At 36.5% G+C, this 20,925-nt stretch overlaps 1 protein-coding gene across 4 annotated transcripts in view; it reads left to right on the forward strand.

The window, feature by feature from the left end:
* Window positions 1–20,925, forward strand: part of CAMSAP2 (calmodulin regulated spectrin associated protein family member 2) — an 87,759-nt gene that overhangs the window by 11,280 nt on the left and 55,554 nt on the right. For all 4 annotated transcript variants that reach the window (XM_065655555.1, XM_065655556.1, XM_065655557.1 and 1 more), the window contains exon 2: window positions 939–1,198. In XM_065655555.1, coding sequence (XP_065511627.1) covers window positions 939–1,198 — 260 coding nt within the window. The remainder of the gene's footprint in view (window positions 1–938; window positions 1,199–20,925) is intronic.

Here is a 20,925-nt window from a genome sequence, read left to right on the forward strand (position 1 = left end):
ATTTTCCACTTCACTGGTTATTTCATTTGACTGGATACCGTATTTAATTTTTAACTATTACTTTTATGGTAAACAATTCTAAGTGTAGGCTGCTTGTATTGTGTTGTAACGTATTTGGAAAAACTTGGAGATTGTCTTGGAATGCTAATTTTGGGGTTAAAATCTCACCATAAACTTGATAGAATCTTGCATGGCTTTCTGTGGGTGCTAAGCCAGTTCACTGAAAATGGAGCGAAGCCACAGTTTTAGGGGAAGTGAGTAATACAAATAGACTTATGAGAATTCAATGTTTTTGTCAGAAGAAAATCGATAATATTTTTTTCTCCTCTTTTTCTATCCTTTTAATTCTAGTAAAACATCCATGTATCTATGCTTAACCGCTGGACTGTCGTCATTCTGTGATGTATGACCTTTGAAATAGGTAGTACAGTAATCAAATTTTTTGGGTGTATATGCAACCTCTAAGGTTGCTGAGTGGAAGTTTCCCTTTTAGTCTCAAATTATTCTGTGCTAAAATATAATGCTCCATTTCCATTTTATTATTGTAATAGAGGCAGAGTTTTGTGTTTAAATGGGTGTTGTTCTACCTTTATATGTCTGACCTATATAGCATTATGCCAAAGGAAATGAGAATGTTTGGGCATGTATTTGGAGAAGCCACAAAATTTTAAATGATGCTGCAAACCACAGGTTGGCCTTCTGGTGTGGCCTTTGCAATGCAGAATGATTCTTGAATTTTTCTTAAGTTTCTATTTATAGTTCAAGTGTTACCTTTGCATGCAGTTTTCCCCCGTGTTTTGTATCATGATGACTGGTACAGGCTCTGACCTTCTCTTGAATGTGCTTTCTTTCACATAAATTTGAGTTCATACATATAAAAGACCCTCTGATACTATATCCTTTGTGATACTGACTAATGCTGTTTTTTGTCTTCGTAGAAAATGTTCCAGAAGAACTACGAGAACCATTTTACACGGATCAGTATGATCAGGAGCACATTAAACCACCTGTTGTTAACTTGCTGCTGTCTGCAGAACTCTACTGTCGTGCTGGAAGCCTTATTCTGAAGAGTGATGCTGCAAAACCACTTCTAGGTCATGATGCTGTTATACAAGCTCTGGCACAAAAAGGCCTTTATGTGACTGACCAAGAAAAGTTGGTGACTGAACGAGATCTTCACAAAAAACCAATTCAGATGGTGAGTGTTTAAAGCTTGTATGTTATGTTTCTTCTGTGTGCTCCCATTTACTACATATCTATTTTTTAACGTGCATCATTATGTTGAAGTATTTTTCTCAAGACGTCAATGTGAGTCATTACTGGGAGGTTTATGATTGGTTTGGGTTGTTTTTTGCGTCTCATCATAACTGTCAGTGCAGGTGCATTTCCATTGTACTAACGCTTGAAAACGCGTATCATTCTGCTTAGTTCAAGTGTTACATTTTTTAAAGAACAGCAGTGACAATATGATCACTTTTATTTCAGTTTTACAGCACTGACTGTCAGTGAATATTTGTGTGTTGGAAAAATGGTTTGAAAACAGAGTGTGTTTGTTGTTTGTGGTTTTTTTTTTCTCCCCTCCTTATAGAAATATTTGGTTAAAAGGTTTTGATGACATGGGCAATTTAACGTAATAAGATTCAATAGACACTAGTTACATACTAAGTCAAGGTAAAGCACACAACAATGTTGTATTCTTTTGTGGGGACTTTTAATAATATGTCTTTGCTTTACACAACGGCTAATTAAAACATTAGTTCAACAGATGAGTGATTCTATTACTAAACTCCTAAGTCATAGATTTTCTTCCTTCTTCCTTGATAGGAGCTAAGTTTAAAAAAGAAATTATCTGTAAAAAGGAAGGCTACATATGGCCAATCCTTTCTCTAGGTCGTTTATAAAATGACAGTATGATAGAATAAGATTCAACTATATATAAAGTATTTAAACTTACTTTCACTTTTTGTTGTTTAACATATGATATATAAATCAGGTAAACAAAGTATGAGACTACAAAGGTTGAGCTGACAATTTCAGTTCTAATTTGGAACTTAAGCTTACTCATTTTAAATCATGAGCAAATTTTATTGTGATATCAGTGGAATGAATGTTCTTACTGTACTTGGAGGTGTTTATGGCACAATCTGGTCTTTTCAGATTAGAATGGAGAAAGGACTTCCTTGAATTTTCTGTCATCCATTAGCTGAATCTGTGCTTTGCAGTCTAGTGTTCCCAGAGTCTTTTTGTTTGAATCTACCATCTGGAGTTGGCTGACTGCTCTGTTTTAAGTCCTTTGATACTTTCATGGTCAGTGACCTGTACCTGCTGCTAGAATGGAGGTGTGTGAAAATGAACACAGCTATGTTTTTATTGTCAGCTCACTGGCAACTTTTGTTTACTAACATTTAAGGAGACTAACAAATATTTGGCAGAATATGACTAGAGACTCCCTCTTGTTTGATCTGTTGGTATCAACTCATAAGTTGCAGAGCCTTTACAGGTGTGACATCAAAGCTACTAATTAGTAATTAATGATTTATTCCCTACAGCATTGCCAAGAAGTATTAGGCCTCCTAGTTTATACAAATGTGTTTTAGAAGCGGCAGTGAGTGGTCAGTTACTGTGATATAAAGATTAAATTATTTGCATCCGCTTTGTTTTTATTTATTTGAAAATTCTTTCTTGCTCATAGAATGCTTAAGATCTGAAGATGCAAATATTTCAACACTAGTAATAAAACTAGTCAAGACGCTTTTCATTTATCATTAGGCTGCGATCAGTGAATGCAGATAACTTGAAGTTTTGCCAGTCTCTCTCTTTTGATCTTGATATCCTTTTTAAAAAGGAGCTCAGCAAAGAACAAGTGGCATTTTAGGAAAAGAAGCTATGGATAGCAAATAAAAGATGTACTGAAGTGACAGATTTTTCAGGACGCTTGCAACAGTCATGGGTAGTTTAGGAGTAAGCGTTTATAACATTCATAGAAGTCAAAGCACTTAAGAGGTTAAGAAGCAAACTTCCTGACTTTTCATATTTTTACAGAACTTAATTCTGTTCTTGTCTCTGAAGGAAGGCTTGCATTTTTGAGTCTCTGGTTTTCCCATTTGTTTTTTTCATTTGATCTCTTTCTAGGGTAGTTGTTGGAAACAGCTCTTCTCTGAGTTGTCAGTTGAGAAAATGTGTCAGTACCCTCTAGTTTGGTTTGCTCATCTTCAATTCTGTAATTAATGTCGCTTAAAATGCATTTCAGTAGAGTCTTATATTTCCCTTGTACTTGAGCTTGTGTCCTTCTTTCCTGTGTTAAGTATAGTCCAGCAAGTAGTCCAGGCATTGGTGGTGTTACAGTTGACATGCCCAGATCTCTGCTCTGCCCAGGTTCCTTGTCCCCACTCCAGGACCAGCACCAGATGAAGGTGCTGCTGCTAGCGGGCTCGTTCACTTGCAGCTGGGCTGTGACAATGAGAGAACACTGGAGCCAAAACACAGCTGACTTGGGCAGAAGGGCAGCTGTGTCTAAAACAATTGCTACCAAACAACTGGCTGTGAAACTGTAGTCTCAATAATAATATTCTGAGCCCAAGAGTTCTATTTTGTCATGCCATGCTCATGTCCTTCTGCAAGTTCCTCGCAGCAATGCTATATTTTAGTTGGGAACTCTCAACCTTTTTCCTTATTATACAGTTAGCAAAGTTGTCAGAGTTTCAAATCTGGCTGTTGCAGTATTGACAGTCTTGAAATTATCCCCTCGATGTCTTCCAATACCTTTTCCTAGTGTTCCGTTTGCCACAATTTCTACAAGTCTTACAAAGCAAGATGTATATCCTGTTTTAGAGCATGGGATGATTTTTTTCTTTTCCCATTATGTAGAACAGAAAGTTTGCATATGTGATTAACTCATACATTACTCTGGTAGACCAGGTTGTGTTAAACCTATGTTCAATCTAATTTTGAGTAATTTAATAGAAAATAGTATGGCAGTCCTTCTCTTGTTAGCCTGTCTTCCCCATAAATGGGGGAAAGATGTTAGTGTTTTGTTAGAGGATGTTTTTTGTTGTCTGCTCACATGTACTGTGTTTCTATAGCTGGAAAGGGGTGAGTATATATTATGAAATTAAACTATGGAAAGAGATTTGAGTATGGAATGTTTTCATTTTACTTGTGTTTTATAATGCATGTAGGTGCAGTCAACAGACTTGGGATTCCCAGTACTGTATGTTTGTAGCAGTGATGGCTGTGGTGATTAATTGTTGGTTTACTTCATGTGTGACTACTTCGTAAAGCAGGCGTGTCAAATTTTGACCTTCTCTGTTTCTTAGGTATAGCCGAACCTTTTTCTAGGAAGCACCTTATATATAAAGGTCTGGGAAATGGATGTGTATGTTTATGCACTGGGCACAGGATAGATGTTGGTTTCCTTGTTAGTCATGACTGACTTGGCTGCATCAGTATCTAATTTGAGATAGCTGCTGATTTCAGTTGGCAACTTCAAATCACATTTAAAAAAAAAATCCGTGTTAAGCAGGCACTTCCATATGAAAATCGTATGTGAGATTTTGACAGGCTATAGAAATCAGAAATGGCTTAAAATTCAGCATGGGTCTGATAATTAAGCAATAATTTTGTTTTAATGCTTCCAGTTATAATATGCATTTATCACGTTCAAGTCAAGATTTACTTTTTATATTTCCATGTTGATTTCTCTCTCTTAAATTCTACATTTATTTCATGTGCCGAACTGACTTAAACCTTCAAATGTCTGGTACACAAGAGGAAGGCAATTTGGATTTTTTTAAAATTTTTTTTCTCATATACATATTTGATCTCTTTAAATATAAAACCCCCATAGATTTCTGTTCTTACTGGATGAACCAGAAGAGACTTTTAGACACACTTCTGCATTATGCCAATAATTTTATATCAAATGAATAATGCATTTGACAGGGCAAATCCTTTTATGAGAATTCTGGCCATTTTGTATTCAAATGCTGATGATCTCTGTCAATTTGCCTCAAGTGGAGAGAAGAATAAATAGATTCAGTGAGGAATTAAGAAATGCTTTCCCTCCTCCAAGTCCCTGCAATACTCTTCTGCCATTTGAGGAAAGGAATAAAGAATCAGCATCGTCTTTCTCTGCTGCCTGATACTCTGCAGGGAAACTGAAGCTGCATAATTACACAAGCTGTGGATTCCTGTCCTGCCCACTCTCTGTCTCCAATGTAGCAGGGCCAAGAACAACTAAATTTCAAGCTTGAAGGGTAATAATGTCAAATCTTAAACACTAGTTTAAAACCAGTGTGTGTTGGGGGATGTACAGATACAGTAATGTTATAGACAGTTACCAGATTTGTGCCATGTATTGATACAGTATTTTCATCTGACTTACAAAAAAAATTAGTCTTGCAAGGTCTGGGAAAAGGCAGTCTTAGAGACTTAGTTTTTGAATAAAATTTAGTGACTAGAAAATGGTTATTGAACACTCTGTATATAAATACTACTTCCAGGGAAATATGCCATACTTTCAGATAATTTTGTATCATCATCTCAATATATAAAAATTGTACTAATCATAATGCAATAAAAAAGTGCAACTTGTGTGTAAATTTGAACTCTAATTTGGAAAAATACTGTTCTAGAAAAATGTCAGCCAGCTGAACAGCTACCTTAAACTTATACCCACATATGATTGTTTTTGAAAAGTACTGTCCTTGATCAAGCAACACTTCAATCCTCCATACACTTCCACAGTTGTCATCCAGGATGCGAAGGGAATGAGAGGCCCCAGCAATAAGCCCATAATAGCTGGTAGGATTAAAAATGGTTATCTCCCCACATGTGATTCATGTGTATGGGTTTTTAATAGAAAAAGTAGTGGGCTATCATCCAAATTGTTGATCCATTTAGCTGCAAACTACCTTCTTCCTTGAAGATGTCTCTTGTGGGGAAGTTTGTCAATAATTCTTTCTGTGGCAGCTTGTGAATCGGGGCTATAACTGAGGTGTAATTAGGTGTGCCTGTATTAGGTTTTTAGCACTGATGTGGAGCATGCTTTTGAGACAAATCTCCGTCTTTCTCCTGCTCATTGCACTTCTGGTTTGCGTTGTGAAGTCATTTTGGGAGCAGGAACTCTATTTCTTTCAGCAGCTGAAGTGGAAGATGGGCTCTAGGATGACACGAGCTTCAGCCCAGCTGGCAAGGGGTACTCGCTTCACAGGGCTGGGGTGCAGCTGGTTGAAGTGAAATCCCTGAGAAGGGGGTCAAGCCAATTCCTGGGACCTTTGCACCAGCTCTGCTTTTCTGCTGAGTTAACTGATGGGTTAGTCAGACGTACATGGAAGGAAGGGGAATTGATCGTGCTGGTTTTGTACCCACAACCAGAATCTGCATCTCGTTTTGGATAAGATAGCAGACAGTAAGCGGTTAACTCATCTTGCAATCTGGATTTTTGGTCTCTCTGAGAGACTGCGTTCACTTGAAATGACAGTCCCTCTCATCACAGGAGTATTTATCCTTGATGAAGGAGTCCAGCAGCTCACCCAGTCAGCTTGCAGCTACATGCTGCAGCCTCTGCACTTTCATGCTATAGAATTCCTTTAGCTGTGTAAGTCAACAAAGTGTACTAAACACTTACAGAACAAAGAAATAAGATGTGGCTTCTGCCCTGAAGAATTTTTTTCTGGTTTTAGGCATGATGTAACAAGTTTCCATTCCTGTGCTATTGTGAATTACTTCTTAGATGAGGACACATAAAAAGAATTTGCAGTTAATTGACTTTGGCCCAGTAGATACCATAATTTGTTAGTTAAAACATCAGATTCTAATATTAACTGACATTATATTGAAGCATCTTGCATAGAAGCATGTTTCACAGAAGATTAAAATAATAAGCAAATATAGTGGTGAAACAGAACTTGAGTTTAGTCTAGTAGAGTCTCTTGTGCCACAGGGAACCAGTCAGTTTTGGGTTTTGGCTGGGATAATGTAGTCTTTAGATGTTCCATATTTTTTAGTTGATTTCTGCTGTAGACACTGAGTTTTAGACTCATCTCTTCACAAACATTCCTTCTAAGGTTCTCATTTGCTTGAAAAAGGTGATCTGGTATTTTTGCTGTATTCTCGTGTCAGATACGCCATGTCACTTTAGTCAGCATTGCACGAACATGTTTGGCGTAGTAAAGCCGTGTGGGTACCAAGCTCCCTCGAGCACAAGGTGCCAGTTCACACTTTGGTCATGGTAACTGCTATAACTCTTCATAAAGCTTATTCTGCTCTTACCATTTTAACTTAGTATCCTGCTAGCTTTTTTTATGCAGCTAATGTTGACTCATAGCCTGGGGATTTTGTGTGTTGCCTGCTGCTTGCTTTTAATTATGCCCGTCTTGTTTGTAGAAAGTTTTTTTTTTTTCTGTGTCATGTAAATAGCAGCAGTGACTCGGGATGCGTTCTGTGGTATGTTTGTCTAGAATTTAGTAGCGTGCAAAACAAACACCAGGTTATCAGTGTGAATCATACTAGGGTTTGGTTTATTTCTGTAATTTTCTGGGACTGAAGAATGTGTTTAATCTAGACCTGTTCCTTTTCTGAAACTGAGCTCTATGACTATTTGCTAGTAATGCCGTTCTTTTGCCCTGTAAATAATTAGCTTGGCTGCAGTCAAATTGAGTCAGTTCTGTGTTTCTCCCAGCCAGTTAAAAGAAACTTGAGATGAACTAAAATTACATCATTAGATTGGTCTCTGCTTACTTTTATTGGTGTGTATCTTAGCCCTCGAAGAGCTGAAAAGAAAAATGGCACTAAAGGACCATTATTTATTAGGAAGATCTCTTGTGGGAGAAAATAGATGTATATTCTTAGAGCATCAGTTTTGAAATTAGTTTAACAAGGACTGTCTGCAACTAAAGGTAAGATTTAACACCAAAAGATAGATATCTGTGTAAGAAATTTGTGGAAGACTTAGGTAACCACAGAGTCCTCTGCAACATCCTTTGCGTTTTCATCAAATGTCCGCTCAACTTGTGCACCAAGCACAGCAACTAATGCAGAAGGCAGCAGAGCCACTGACACCAAGGTTATGTCTGTAAAGAACAGAAAGTAGGAATTCTGCTAAAAAACTGATCCATGTTTACAATTCTCCCACAAAAGAAGACTGAAAGCCTTCTATATTTCTCTAACTTTTTTATTTTTGTGGGGGATTTTTGTTTTGGTTTGAGTTTTTTCTGTTGGGTTTTTGTGTGTGTGTTTGTAGGTGTTTTGTTTTGTTGGTTTTGTTTTGTTTTTTCTTCCTGCATCCTTAATTTCAGTACAAAAATCTATGTAGGATTTTGGTCTTATTCAGGATTCCAGCAATGTAGCTGGCATCTCAAATTTGTATCACTAAGAATCCTTGCATGGAAAATAACAAAATCTGATTGTTCTTTTCGACAACTCTTGTAGAATTCAGAGCTATTGAATAGACTGTGCTGCTTGTATTGCATTGAAAGTGTGTTCTCAGAACTGCCATGAAATCCCTGATTTATACAGAACTAGCCCTATATTTGCCTTTGCCAGCTGAATGTAGTAGGCAGTGTTCAGAAATAGCATGCTATATGTCTGTTTATGTTAATGTAAAACTGTGGCGATAATTTCGTATTTTACTAAAAAGGGGAGAGAATATTGAAGCACATCTTCCAACTGAGATATATAATATACTAAATCAACTAAACTGCTGCTGTTGGAATGATGACAGGCAATATAGTTGAACACATACCTCAGGAAAAGGTAGTACCTCATGAAGTCAAGTCTCGTGCCTTTCATGGGAAAATAAAGCAGTGCATCATTTTTAATGGTTGTTTGTCTTGTTCACTTCCTTGCTAATTAGGAAACACGGGGCGCTGTGAGGGCTGAAAAAAATAGTTGGTATTCTTCTGCGTTGAGCAAAATAAAGTTTTGAACCAAAGAGCTTCTGACTGTATTTGTAGTTAGTGTTCCTCCTTAGGCTGCTGTTAACCTGGGGGGGAACAGGAAAAGGCAGGTGGATGAGGTGGCTTAATTAAAATTAAAAAAAGAGAGGGAGGAGGGGAAAACAAAAACAAAAAAAACAAACTTGAAAAGCAGACCAGAAAAAGCCACTCCTGAAGCTTAACAAGGAAAAACAGTTAAAAGGAGGTATAAATTATGAAAGAGAAATGGTATGAATTAAAGTCTGTGAAGACTGCTAGATACCATATAGAAAATGTTTTCTAAAAAGGTCAGGAAGTATTTCCATTGACCTTGATAGAAATACTGTTTTGTTAAACACAGTTTAAGAACACTTTCTTCCTGTTTCAAGAGCACTGATAAGTAGTGTGGTTCAGCTTTTAGCTGTTGGTTTGCTGCTGTGAACTTTCTTTTATCTCTTTAAACATGTGAAAAGGTTATTTAAATAAATGTTTAGGAATGGTCTTCTAGGTTAAGTGTATTTTTGGAGTATAGTTTAGGAAAATAATCTATGAATTATTGTACGGGCTACCTAGAAGGTATTTCTTCACCATTAGTTTATTTAAATTAGGCTAAGAGGCATCTTTCTTAATACCCTTGTGCTGTAGAGGTGAAAGCTGACGATCTTGCCTGGTCGTGGCAGGCAGTGACTTGGTTAAGAGCTTTGCTTTCTTCCTATTATGGAAAATAGTGAGTGCTTTTAGCAGGAGGTGTGGGTCTGTCATGTAAACATAAGGAGGACTTCACTACCAGCTCTGGGTAGTGCACAGACACAGCAACGAGGGGACAAACCCGCACTGGCTGTTGAAGGAATAGTTTGTACTCAACAGCATGCAGCAGCTGCTCCAATACAGTACGAAAGAGCACTGCTAATTGGTGTTTGCTAATCTGCACACACGATCCTGGCAATCTGCCCATGTTTATCAGCAAGAGTGCATTCTGTCATCACAGTAGATGGATCATGACATTAACATCTCAGTTCTTTCAAACTCTGTGGAATTTAACATTATCAGATTTTTTTGTTTTGTTTACTGAAGTTGAATGAACAAAGTGTTGTAACGTCTCCATAGTATGTTGAGTCTTTTTGTCTGACACTTACAGAAATACAGTAAACAGCAGTGCACTTCGGTCATTTATATGAACTGGTAGTTTTTCTTTGAACTATTACGTTTATATGAACTAGTAGGAAACTGTATTAGCTTGCAGAAATGTATCTCCAGATTACCCAAAGTAAAATCCAATAGAATTGGTCTTATGTAAATAAACCAATTTAAGGCTGTATTAAAGCATTATCTGATAACTTGTTAAACTATTTAAGTTATAAATTGACTGTAATGGTGCTCTTTAACAAAACGTCTGTCTGCTACAAATGTGGAAGGTTTTCAGCCTTTCCCCAGCCATCAAAAGGTCATTAGGAAGGGTATCTGCCAGTATAACATATTTCTTTGCCTTCCTAAGCCATGATTCTAAGACCAGTGGATAAATAGCAAAGTCTATGTCAGAAAGAGGTTCTACAACTTAGCTTTTTCCAATCTTCTAAAAATTACTGTCTTTATCACAATTTATATTATTATCTAGTAGTAGCTAGAGATCCAAGCCAGTCAGTTGTCAAGACTGATGACACCTCTCAAAAGCTGAAATGGCAAGAGCTCTTTATAAGCTTTAAGTTGGATGTTTGGAACACAATTTACAAGGCCTAGCAGTCAGTGTTTTTGAAGAAAGTATATACAATTTGATGTGTGTATTGAAATATTTTAAACTGTTTGGTTTGATGAAGAAGTGGCAGGTTAGAGATTATTATGAACTTTAGAAGAATAAAATTTACAAGAAAAGCAGAGTGAATATGTAGATATTAGATAAGCATGTAATGGTGAATCAGATTAATTTTGTGTGATGTGATTATTAAGTGTGTATAGTGTGTAATAGGAAATCTCATGTAGGAACACTTATGTTTCTTAAATATAAAATCAAGATATCTGTTATGTTATTAAAGGATACAAGTATAATATATTTTGAAGTAAATAACACAGTGGCATTTAGGCAACAAATCTACTGCAGTAGATACCAATTAAGTGCTGCTGAAAACAGCGAGAAAATGCAATCTGTATCATCAACAGCATTTGCTGAGAGGTTTATTTACAGAAGTTGTACCACCTTATGCCCTTTTTGCTAACACTGGTGTGCTGGCCTACGATTTATAAATAAATATCTGGAATTTGGGGGCAATGGGGAATTTATTTTGTCATATCAGCAGCCAGAAGAACCCTACCATCAGAAAGTCTCCTTTTTCTTAAATTTCTTTTCTGCAGTATCAGCGCCTTATTTTGTACTGCGAACATGAAGAACGGTTTATTTCCCTTTTTTTTTTTTTTTTGTAGCAACCTGTTATGAGTGGGCAGGTAATGTGTCTCTCTCACTTCGTTTCCCAAACCTTATCTTCATTCCAATGTCCTCTCTTTGGTGCCAGTCTGTCTTGACAGCTTGTGCGGAAAACTGGACCCAGGATTCTAAGTGTGTCCTTGTGAAGGCTTGTAGGGCACGCTGGGTGCTGGTGCATTTTTTTGCAAGCAGCTGACACACACGCCTGTGTGAGCTGTCTATCCCCTGGCAGCAGGGCGCTCGCTGTCTGCTCACCTTCAGGGTTGTAACCATCTCTGACCCATCTCTAACCCCGGATCCTGTCCGCTGGTCAGTGATTTACTTGCGTGTTTTCCGCCCTGATGCAAAAGGTTAATACAGACTTGTTTATGACTCTCTTCTCCATCATGTTGAGATTATTTTGAAAATGAATATACCATGCCTTGGTGACACGTGCTCTAGGTGGAAAATATTCTGTGCTCCATGTCTCTTAAGAGCCTGACGTGAGGGGATAAACATTTGTAAAAGCTTCCTGGTCTATTACGTAGAAAGAATTCTGTAAATCTGGCTGGTGTGTTTCTGTGGTATTGTTTTGTGATGGCAGCCAGCTTTTGTAAGGAGCTCAGTTCACTTTTAAGCATTTTGTACATTAACACCTTTGCTTTGTGGAGGAGAAAAAAATCCTAACACATAAAAGTAAAACAATGGAATGGACAAAAAGTTAAGGGAAAGACAATTCAGTTCACAATTTTGAACAAGTTTTACTCCTTTTTTTCCTTTCTCTTACCCCTCTTAACTCCTCCCTCTCAAAAGCAAAATCAACCTTATCTAATGATATTTAGAAGTTCCCTGTAAAGACATGTTTGTTTATGCGAGGTTAAAAAAAAATGGGCTGATTGCCCATAGACTGTAAGCAAATGTAATTCAGTGTTTCATTTTGTCAGGGAAGACTCCTAACTTCTGTGTTGCTGAGTTTATGGTAAAACGTATGTAATAGGTACCTGCAAAGAATGAGATTATTCAAACTCTTGCTTTAAATTTTTCTTCAGCAACAGGAAGAAATATAGAGAAAACTTGGTTGGGAATTAAAATAGTATGGTAACAGTGGAGTTGATGAAGAAATACGTGTAGACACGAGTGAAAAACTATTAAAGAGAAGAAAATCCTGATGGTGAAAGTCCTACTCAATTAATTTACTTACTGAACTTGCTATCAGTCTTAGTATAGTAATTGGACAATAATGGCATGAGTCAAATTACTCCAGTGTCTTCTGAGGTGTTATGGTGTCCCCAGGCACACTGCAGTAGTTTTTTTTCTTTAATGTTGGTTAGCATAATGAATTGTATTTTCTCTAAGTCAGCACACGTATAAACCTGAAAATTCTAATTTTTTCCAGATTAAAGCTTTGGGGAAATAATCTTGTTGAAGTACTATGTACATTCAACAACAAAAAAATATTAAAATAATACCCAATGCCTCTAGGCATTGAGGGATAATTTGTCTGGTTTTCCCAGAATGTAGGGAAACCGAGCACTTCTGTAACAGGCTACATGTGCCTTGGTGTTACTGGCTGGAACTGATTATGGGGGAGGGAGAATAATACAGCCTTGCTTGTTCTAACAAGATCTGATGTCTTAATGACTTGAATGCAATTATGCTCTTATCATATGTGTGGCTGTAGTGGCAATTATTTTAGGTTCCTTTTCTCAAACAACTTTAAACCTTTTCCTTACTAGAGAATTTATTACCTTTCTGATTATGCTGGCTTGCTTTTTTTTTCAGCTAGATGGGACCTTCCATTTCAATGTGACTTATTTGATTCTCTTCTTACCCTCCCAGATTTAGAGGGAAAACTGATTGCTCTACTGCTCATCATCAGCCACCTTTCTCTCATTTTGCATTCTCTTCAAACCTGGTCACTGAGTTTTTCTTTCAGGCCATTGGTAAAAACAGTAAGAGATGTCGAGCTGACAACTCATCCCTGTGGTGTTTCTTGGAAAATATGCCTATTCATTACTGATTCTGTGCTCAGAGTTGCATTTTCAGCTTAGTTGGCTGGATTATAAATCAGTTTAATGTGTCCAGCATTAAAAATTCTGTTTAATCTCAAATATATTAAGTCGGATGTCTTGCACTCATAATGACAGTCTTACACTTCTCAGTTACATTTATAAGTGAATTTAAAAATAGGCTTATGTTCTATAAGTTCATGTTTTAATTAGCATTATCTGTTTATTATCCTTTTTAAGTAAGTCAAGCTGTTTGTTGACTCTGAAATTATTTTGCCTGAGATCAGAAGGAGGATATGGGGCCTTGACGTTATTTGTCTTGTCTGTTGACTCTCTCTCAAAAAAAAAAAGCCATCGTTCATTTCTTCCAGTCTTTTGGAACATCCCCAGTGTTCTTAGCATTACAGAAAGAATAGCTCAATACATAGAGAGACCTCCTCTTTAAATCCTTTTGTAATTTCAAAAATATACTATTTTTTCTTTCCTGAATTGCTCTAGACTCTGAAGATGTAGGTTATGCATTCAATTGGCAGACTTGCAGATAATCCAAAGGCTATCAAAATTTAATATACTTTTTACAAGACAGAACCATTTGAAAAAAGTGAAAGATACTTGTATCGGCTTGCAGGCCACTATGTATACTTGTAATAGAATTGAGGTGATTCTCTGTAGTCTGTTATTTCTTATCCTTAAACATGAGTGTCCTCAGCCATCCGAGAAATGAGTTACTAGTCGTCTTTTTACAGCAGAAACCTTGGGCAGCAGCACAAGATGCGGGCAGCACTTGCTGTCACTTGAAAAGGTACCACATTTACCGGGGTGGGAACTGTCTGTCTCTCCTGCCAGTTACATCACTTTTGCCTGTACGAAGCTCTTGATTCATAGTTATTTTTAGATAATATTCAACTTAGCTACCATCTTGATGAATAAATTAAAGTTAAAATTATGCAAGACTGTTTTTGTATTATTTTAAAATAGATTTTTTTTTTTACTGTATTGTCCCTTTTGTTGTCTTATCCAAAGTATAGGCTTTTAGATTTTTTTTTTCCTGCTAGTTATTTTATGTGGAAAAATACCATTCTTCCAGTATAATCACTGGCTAAATTTGCCTTTAAGTTTTCCTGAAGGCATACACTGCTGATTTATTGTTCTTTGCACTGCTCCTGTACCTTCTTTGAAAATGTATGTATATGATATTTTGGGTTTGCCTTTTGTTTCACTTATGGATGGCTGATATCTTCTTCTGGTTATTTATTTTACAAATATTTGTGCAAGGATATTGGAGATGGCTCAGTCTCACCTAGTCCAGCAGCGAAGTTCACTCCTTTGACAAAGGAGAGGCTGAAATGCAGACTAAACAGCTATGGACTCTTTGAGCTTCCTTCCTGAGCTGGCACAGATTGCAGATAGTTCAAGAAGGGCCCTCTGGATGTAGGTCTGAAGGAGAAATGGGAGAGATTTGAGGGCTCGGGATGGGAACTGGACCTTTCAGGAGACTTAGAGTGGTGGCTGGGTGAGAGAAGAGTGGATGGAGCACACAGTCCATCGGTCCACAAAGCGTCATTGTTGTAGAGCAACTGAACTTCTTTCCACTTTCTTTCTTTTCGTTACCAAAAGATAACCAGAGCCAAGTGCTTGGAGATGCTTCCTGAAAGTGCTTCAGTTGTATTATCCAAAGGGCATCATCAGCCTGTGACAACCCCAATAAAGCAGAGACCTCCAGATCTGTGTGTAGGCGAGCTGTGATAAAGCCTATTGCCAGGAATATCTTTTTCCAGAAGGATGATAAATTTTTTTCACCCACAGCATAACTCCCACCTCTCCTCCTCTGCTTCTTGCAGTGGTGTCAGTGTACGTGGTACTTTACAGATTAAAATAATACATTGCTAATCTGTTGGCAACTAGACGTGCCATTATCTCTTACCTTATTGTTAGAATTTCTGGAGGCAAAATAATGGATTATGATTAAAACAGGAAAATACTGTGCTAAAAGAAGCTATGGATTATAATAATTGAACTTTTAAAATTTTATTACTTAATATTACTCTAGTTATACATTAAAGTGATAACTGATACCGATGACTAGTACTACACTAAGTTCATATGGAATTCAGTGTTAATGTTTAAGCTACAGTTGGCTTTGAGAAGTAACAAGGTGAAAATGAAATTCTGTGGTGCACAGCTCAGGGAAATGCCTTCCTTTGAGAAGTGTTAGGTTGCTGTGCATTAAATTAGGGGGAGGAAAACCTTCTTTCTTATTTAATTGGCAAAGTACAGGACCTGCAGAACATGGAAATTTCTTTTCTTTACAAATTTGTCAGTAAGTATCTTCAGGACTTGCTTTCATTGCATTGCCAGCAGCATTGTAACTAAACTGGTAACAGATTAGGGTCACAATTTGCTTTCGTCTAAGCCGTTTTCATTAGAATAGCAGGTCCATATGCAGGAAAGATTGATTGGGAGTCTTCTATTTACAGAACAATTGACATGTCCAAATGGGAATATTTGTTAAGAGTATCAGAGGCTTTCAAAGAATTTAATTTAAGTATTGCTTAAGTATGAGGAAAAAAAATCTTCAAGTGGGGAGTGAGTTGTTTTTTTCACTAAACATTGTCTGAAGCCTGCAGATAGAATAAATACTGTCTCAGAGTGTACATTTTCCCTAAGAAAAAAATGTTATGTAAATCTATATTAAGATATTTGAATTACTAGAAAATGTAAATGAATTTGTATCCCAGATTTTGTTTGACCTGATATGGATGTTACCAAACTTCTCAAATAAGTTCTACTATTAGAAGAACTAATGTAAAAATAACAACAGAATTGCACTTTGTCTGGCATTTTTATGTGACAAATATTTTAACAATTGTGCAAAGTTATACAGTGCACATAGACTCCAAAACTGCCACTCATGTCTCAGTTGAAAAGGAAGAATGTTTTTATGCAGATAGTATTTACTAAAACAACATACCAGGTTATTTCCTATTATGAACTTGTCCAGTTTCATTCCAGCTGAACTTGACAATTAAGTTTTAATTTCAGTTCTTGTTTAGTGTGTTTACAAATTCTGTGACTACATGCTAATCACTGTTTTCGACAGTATTTTTAGTGGAAGAAATTAACAAAGATCTTCATCTACAGTTCTTAAATGTTGAGGCTATTCTTCCTTTATAATGTCTATCCCACAATTGCACTTCTTTTCATCCCAAACTGTAACATTGTTCTTCGAAAGAACTATTTTGCTCTTATGTGACTATAGGTTATTTTAAAAATATGATTATATTTAATACAATATATTGTTAATACGAAAAAATACTGTGCAGTCCACCTACTCTGTTGCTGTTGTCTCAGTCTTAGGGTGTGAGCTGCGTGATTCTGGATGGATTTCCTCTCAATTTCAGGCTAATGCTGAGCATGTGATAGGTGCTACAAGATAATAATCAGTCGTTTGCTGAATATTTTAAGTAGGTTTCTCATAGTTTTAGGATTTTTCAGAAGGTTAGTTTTATAACAGCGTTGTAATGATTGTTCCCTAACGTATTGGGGAGAAAGGGGACAAAGTGACTTAGGTTTCTATCTGGAGTTGGTGTCACAAACTAATTAAACAAACAAGTTCTCTGCTTCATATGCTTCTATCTTGCATCTAAAAATCTCACCTTTTCCCTATACTTTGAAAATAATCTAACTCATTGGAGTCATCGAGAGATATATATATATACGCTTAAAGTGGAAATGTATTTTGTTCCTGTAATTTTAAACATTATTTTTTGTTATGAATTGTTTAACTGCTTCTTAACTTCAAGTCCAGTATTCAGTCTCAAAGGTTAACTTCTGTACTTGCTGCTGTGAAAAAACATGTTACAGCAGACTCTTACGTATTTACAGAAACTGTTTTTGCAATCTTTTACATATTTCAGATGCCTCTTTAGAGGATGCAATTAGTTGCATTTGCATAAGCAGTTTGAACCTGATTATATGTTGAAAGCTAAATGATATTTGGAGGTGGAATTTGAAAGCTTAGTAGGTCACTTGTTTTTCTCTGGATTAGTGTGTTATGAATTTCAGTATACAGTAGATAGTGCTTAAGGTTGGGCTGCTTATTATTTCAGTGAAAAGTTTATTAAATTAATCAAATACAGAATAAAATCTGGAGACTGAGGAGACTATAAAGTTGCGCCTATATATATGTTTGTGTGTGTGTAGATATATATAAAACTTTTTTTGAAAGAGTTGTTTGTCTTTATCTCATCAAGCAACATGTTTTGCCATGATTACATAGCAGTATGTTTGCAAATATGAATACATTCACTACTATATCTTGTCAGGACATTCACTATCAGTCATTATGAGAGAGTGTAAATTGTTTCATCCAATGCCTTGTTGAAATAACAGGGTGTAATGGCAAGTTTTCCTCTTGGATCAGGGTTAACAGTCGAATGAAAAGGTCCCAGGTTTATAAGGAGCTGAACAAGGCTTATTAAGCAAATGTCTGCAACAATCAAACAACCGGTGTTTGTAATGATTGCTCTATTGAAAAATAATGTTTAAAAACAAACGATTTATTTTAATATAGACACCAGTACCTGTAAAAACAAAGTTGGTAATATTATTTCTATATCTCACTGTGTACAAAGAAAAAAATAATTAATGGCAATGTCAAATACTGGCAAGCTAGGAAAAGACAGAGTGACGTTTTCGTTTGTACTCTTGGGACTTTGTCAAAAGCGTGATGCCAGTCTCCAAATATGACAGCCGGGCTCATTCACATCCCAAAGGGATAACGCTGTTTGAATGCCTGGTTCATGAATGACTGGTTCATTCTCATTGTTTAAGGCCTGTTGTAACATTGTTTGCTATGTGCATTCAAAGCTGCTCTGACATGATGATTCTTACAGATGTATTTGTGTGTGTGAGTAAATGTGTACAAATAAACCAATATGGAAGAGTGTTGTTGGGCCGAACCTACAAGTAGGGAATTGAGATATTAAGAATGTAAAGAGCCTTCAGTTTTAGTTCATTTAGCATTAGGTAGCACTTTTAATACATTAAAACTGGCTTCTATTGACTCTTGACTGTGGCTGCAGAATGAGGTGTCACTACTTCTATGGCAGACATCACTGTCTGAAGACAAACATCCACAAGTTCAAGATCACAACATTACTGAACACAGGAGTGAAGTTCTGAGCATTCAGTTGGCTACCGGGGGACTTTTGAGAAAGTGATGAAATATCTTTTTTTTTCTTTTTTCTTTTTTTTTCTTCTTCTTGCCCTCCCGTTGTTATCTTAAAACAAGATCTGAAATCCTGTTCCGTGGAATTAGGCAAGCATGCGCTTCAGTCATCATCAGAACATGTAGGATACATAGTGTGGATCTGTACTATTTGATTTAATGGCGTGACTGGTGGAGTTGTAGGGTCTCATACGCCGTGTACATCATAGAGATGAGAAGCATTTGAATATTGATATTTCGCATACTCTTAGTGGCAAGACTTAAAGGTATCTTGGACTTTGTAGCAGCTTCTTCAGATCGGTGTGTTTTAGTGACTACAGGCTTGCTTTGCTAGAGTCAAAACCCAATTTTTCTAGTTTGTGTCACCATCCTACACTATAACATTCTTTTCACTTTTGTTCAAAACCCAAAGAATTAAGACAAAGACGGCATTCAAAATAACTTTTACCGTCTGTCATTGATATACCTAGAATTGTCAAAAGAACTTACCGTTTATGTAAAGAGAATCGCAGTATAGTCAGTCGTGTCCGTAGTAGCTCCTGTGGTGGAACCTCTCTGCACTTATTGGAAGTGCATAACTGAGGTTGTTATGCCTTGGTTGCTTGGTTTTGGTTTTGTTTGTTTGTGGGTTTTTGTGTTTGGTTGGTTGGTTTTTGTTTAGTATGAGTGACTTGCATTAAACAGCTACTTCCTCATCTTCAAAAGGCACAATCAAAATGAAGTGATTTGGATTTGATTTCATTTTGAAGTACCAGAACTATCCAGCAACTGTTACACCAGTTGATGGTCAGTATTTATTTTGCACCCAAGTGCAAAGAGGACGAACAGGAAGACTGCCAGACATAGTAGAAAGAATATGTACTAACATGAATGTTCCTGAATGTTTTGTCACTTTTCTTTGCAGCAGTATGAAAATTTGGAATTGTCCTTATGAAATGAAACTTACTTTAAGTGATTAGAGGTGCATGTGTGATTGATCTCCATCAGTAATTCTAAACTTGTGAAATAGTTCTTCAGTCATCAGAGATTCTTCACTTCTGTACTTATACTTTTCATCTGTTGTAGGATAATAAAATAATGCTTTAAATTAATATATCCACTGTAGCTGCATTTTATATGCTAAGTACACATTACTGGAAGCTGAAATATCACAGGGCCCTCTGTTCAGGTAGAAACCGTGTGTACATTTTCTTGTAGGCTTGGCATTTGTCTATTCTGTGTTGTTCCTTGGGGCTCTGTAGTGCCTCTTTGCTGTGCTTGGTATGTGTGCATATGTATCCAACATATTACTTGGAAAAGACTTTTTATCATAGTTCTTAAGGGATATGTCTCAAAATAGCAACTGTTCTGTGGTTGAGGATGAATACAGTGAGCTATATGTCCACATTAGGACACACAAATGGTGCGTTTAGTCTTTAGGCAGGTTAAATTTGTTAAAATCTACTGTTGGAATGTTTTGGCAGGTTTTGATTATGCTTGGGTGTGAAGAGTGGAAAGATAATAGCAGGAATTCTTTTCAAAATGTGAAGGTTATTCATTGTCTACTGATAAGAATGGTAGGGGAAAATCCTGTGCCAAAGAGGTGCTACACATGATGGCTCACTCTGTAGTCACGTTTTCCATGAGATAGAACATGACTGATAATATTGCATATTGTTATAATTCAAGTGGAAATTGCCAAAGAGAATCACAGTAAAGAGGAAATTACAGTGAGTAACCTTTATAATCTGGAGCAATGACAAGATGAGGCGAAAAAATGAATTTGAAAGTATTCGGGAGAGTAACATCATCTGTTTTCTTGTTCTGCTTGGAATTAATATTTAATAGCAACTTAAAAAAAATCTGGGTAATTTTAACACTTTCTTGTGACATTTCCTGTAATCTGGAATGCCATGAAAATGCTGCAAATGACAAATGCACCAAATGACTGATTAGCATCGAAATCTGTATTGTGTGGCATGCAAGTGTATGATATTTGGGGAGTGGGTTTGTATTGCTTAATGATTACATGACTAATCAGTTTTGCCAGCTATGGAAAAGTGTAGGAAATAAGGAAATAAAAATCCTCGTTGTTTATAATAGAGTAAAATATTAAGAAATGAGAAACCAACTGAGTAACAAAAGTTCAGCTTACTGTTATGCCTCCTATATGGCAGTGCAATTATTAAGCAAACTCCAAATTATCTTAACTATGTTTTAAAACTTGTCTATACTGTAAAATGTACTTTAAGTTTTAATGCAGTTTAATTATTCTGCCCAGCCTTTCATATCTAGAACATGTACAGAACAGAAGTTTCTTTGAAAAAATTGTGTAATGATTTGGATTTATCATGTGTTTTGGATGATCTGGTAGACGCTGTAATGTCTGTTACCTGT

Source organism: Caloenas nicobarica, chromosome Z (genome assembly GCF_036013445.1).
Source record: "Caloenas nicobarica isolate bCalNic1 chromosome Z, bCalNic1.hap1, whole genome shotgun sequence".
NCBI lineage: Eukaryota > Metazoa > Chordata > Aves > Columbiformes > Columbidae > Caloenas > Caloenas nicobarica.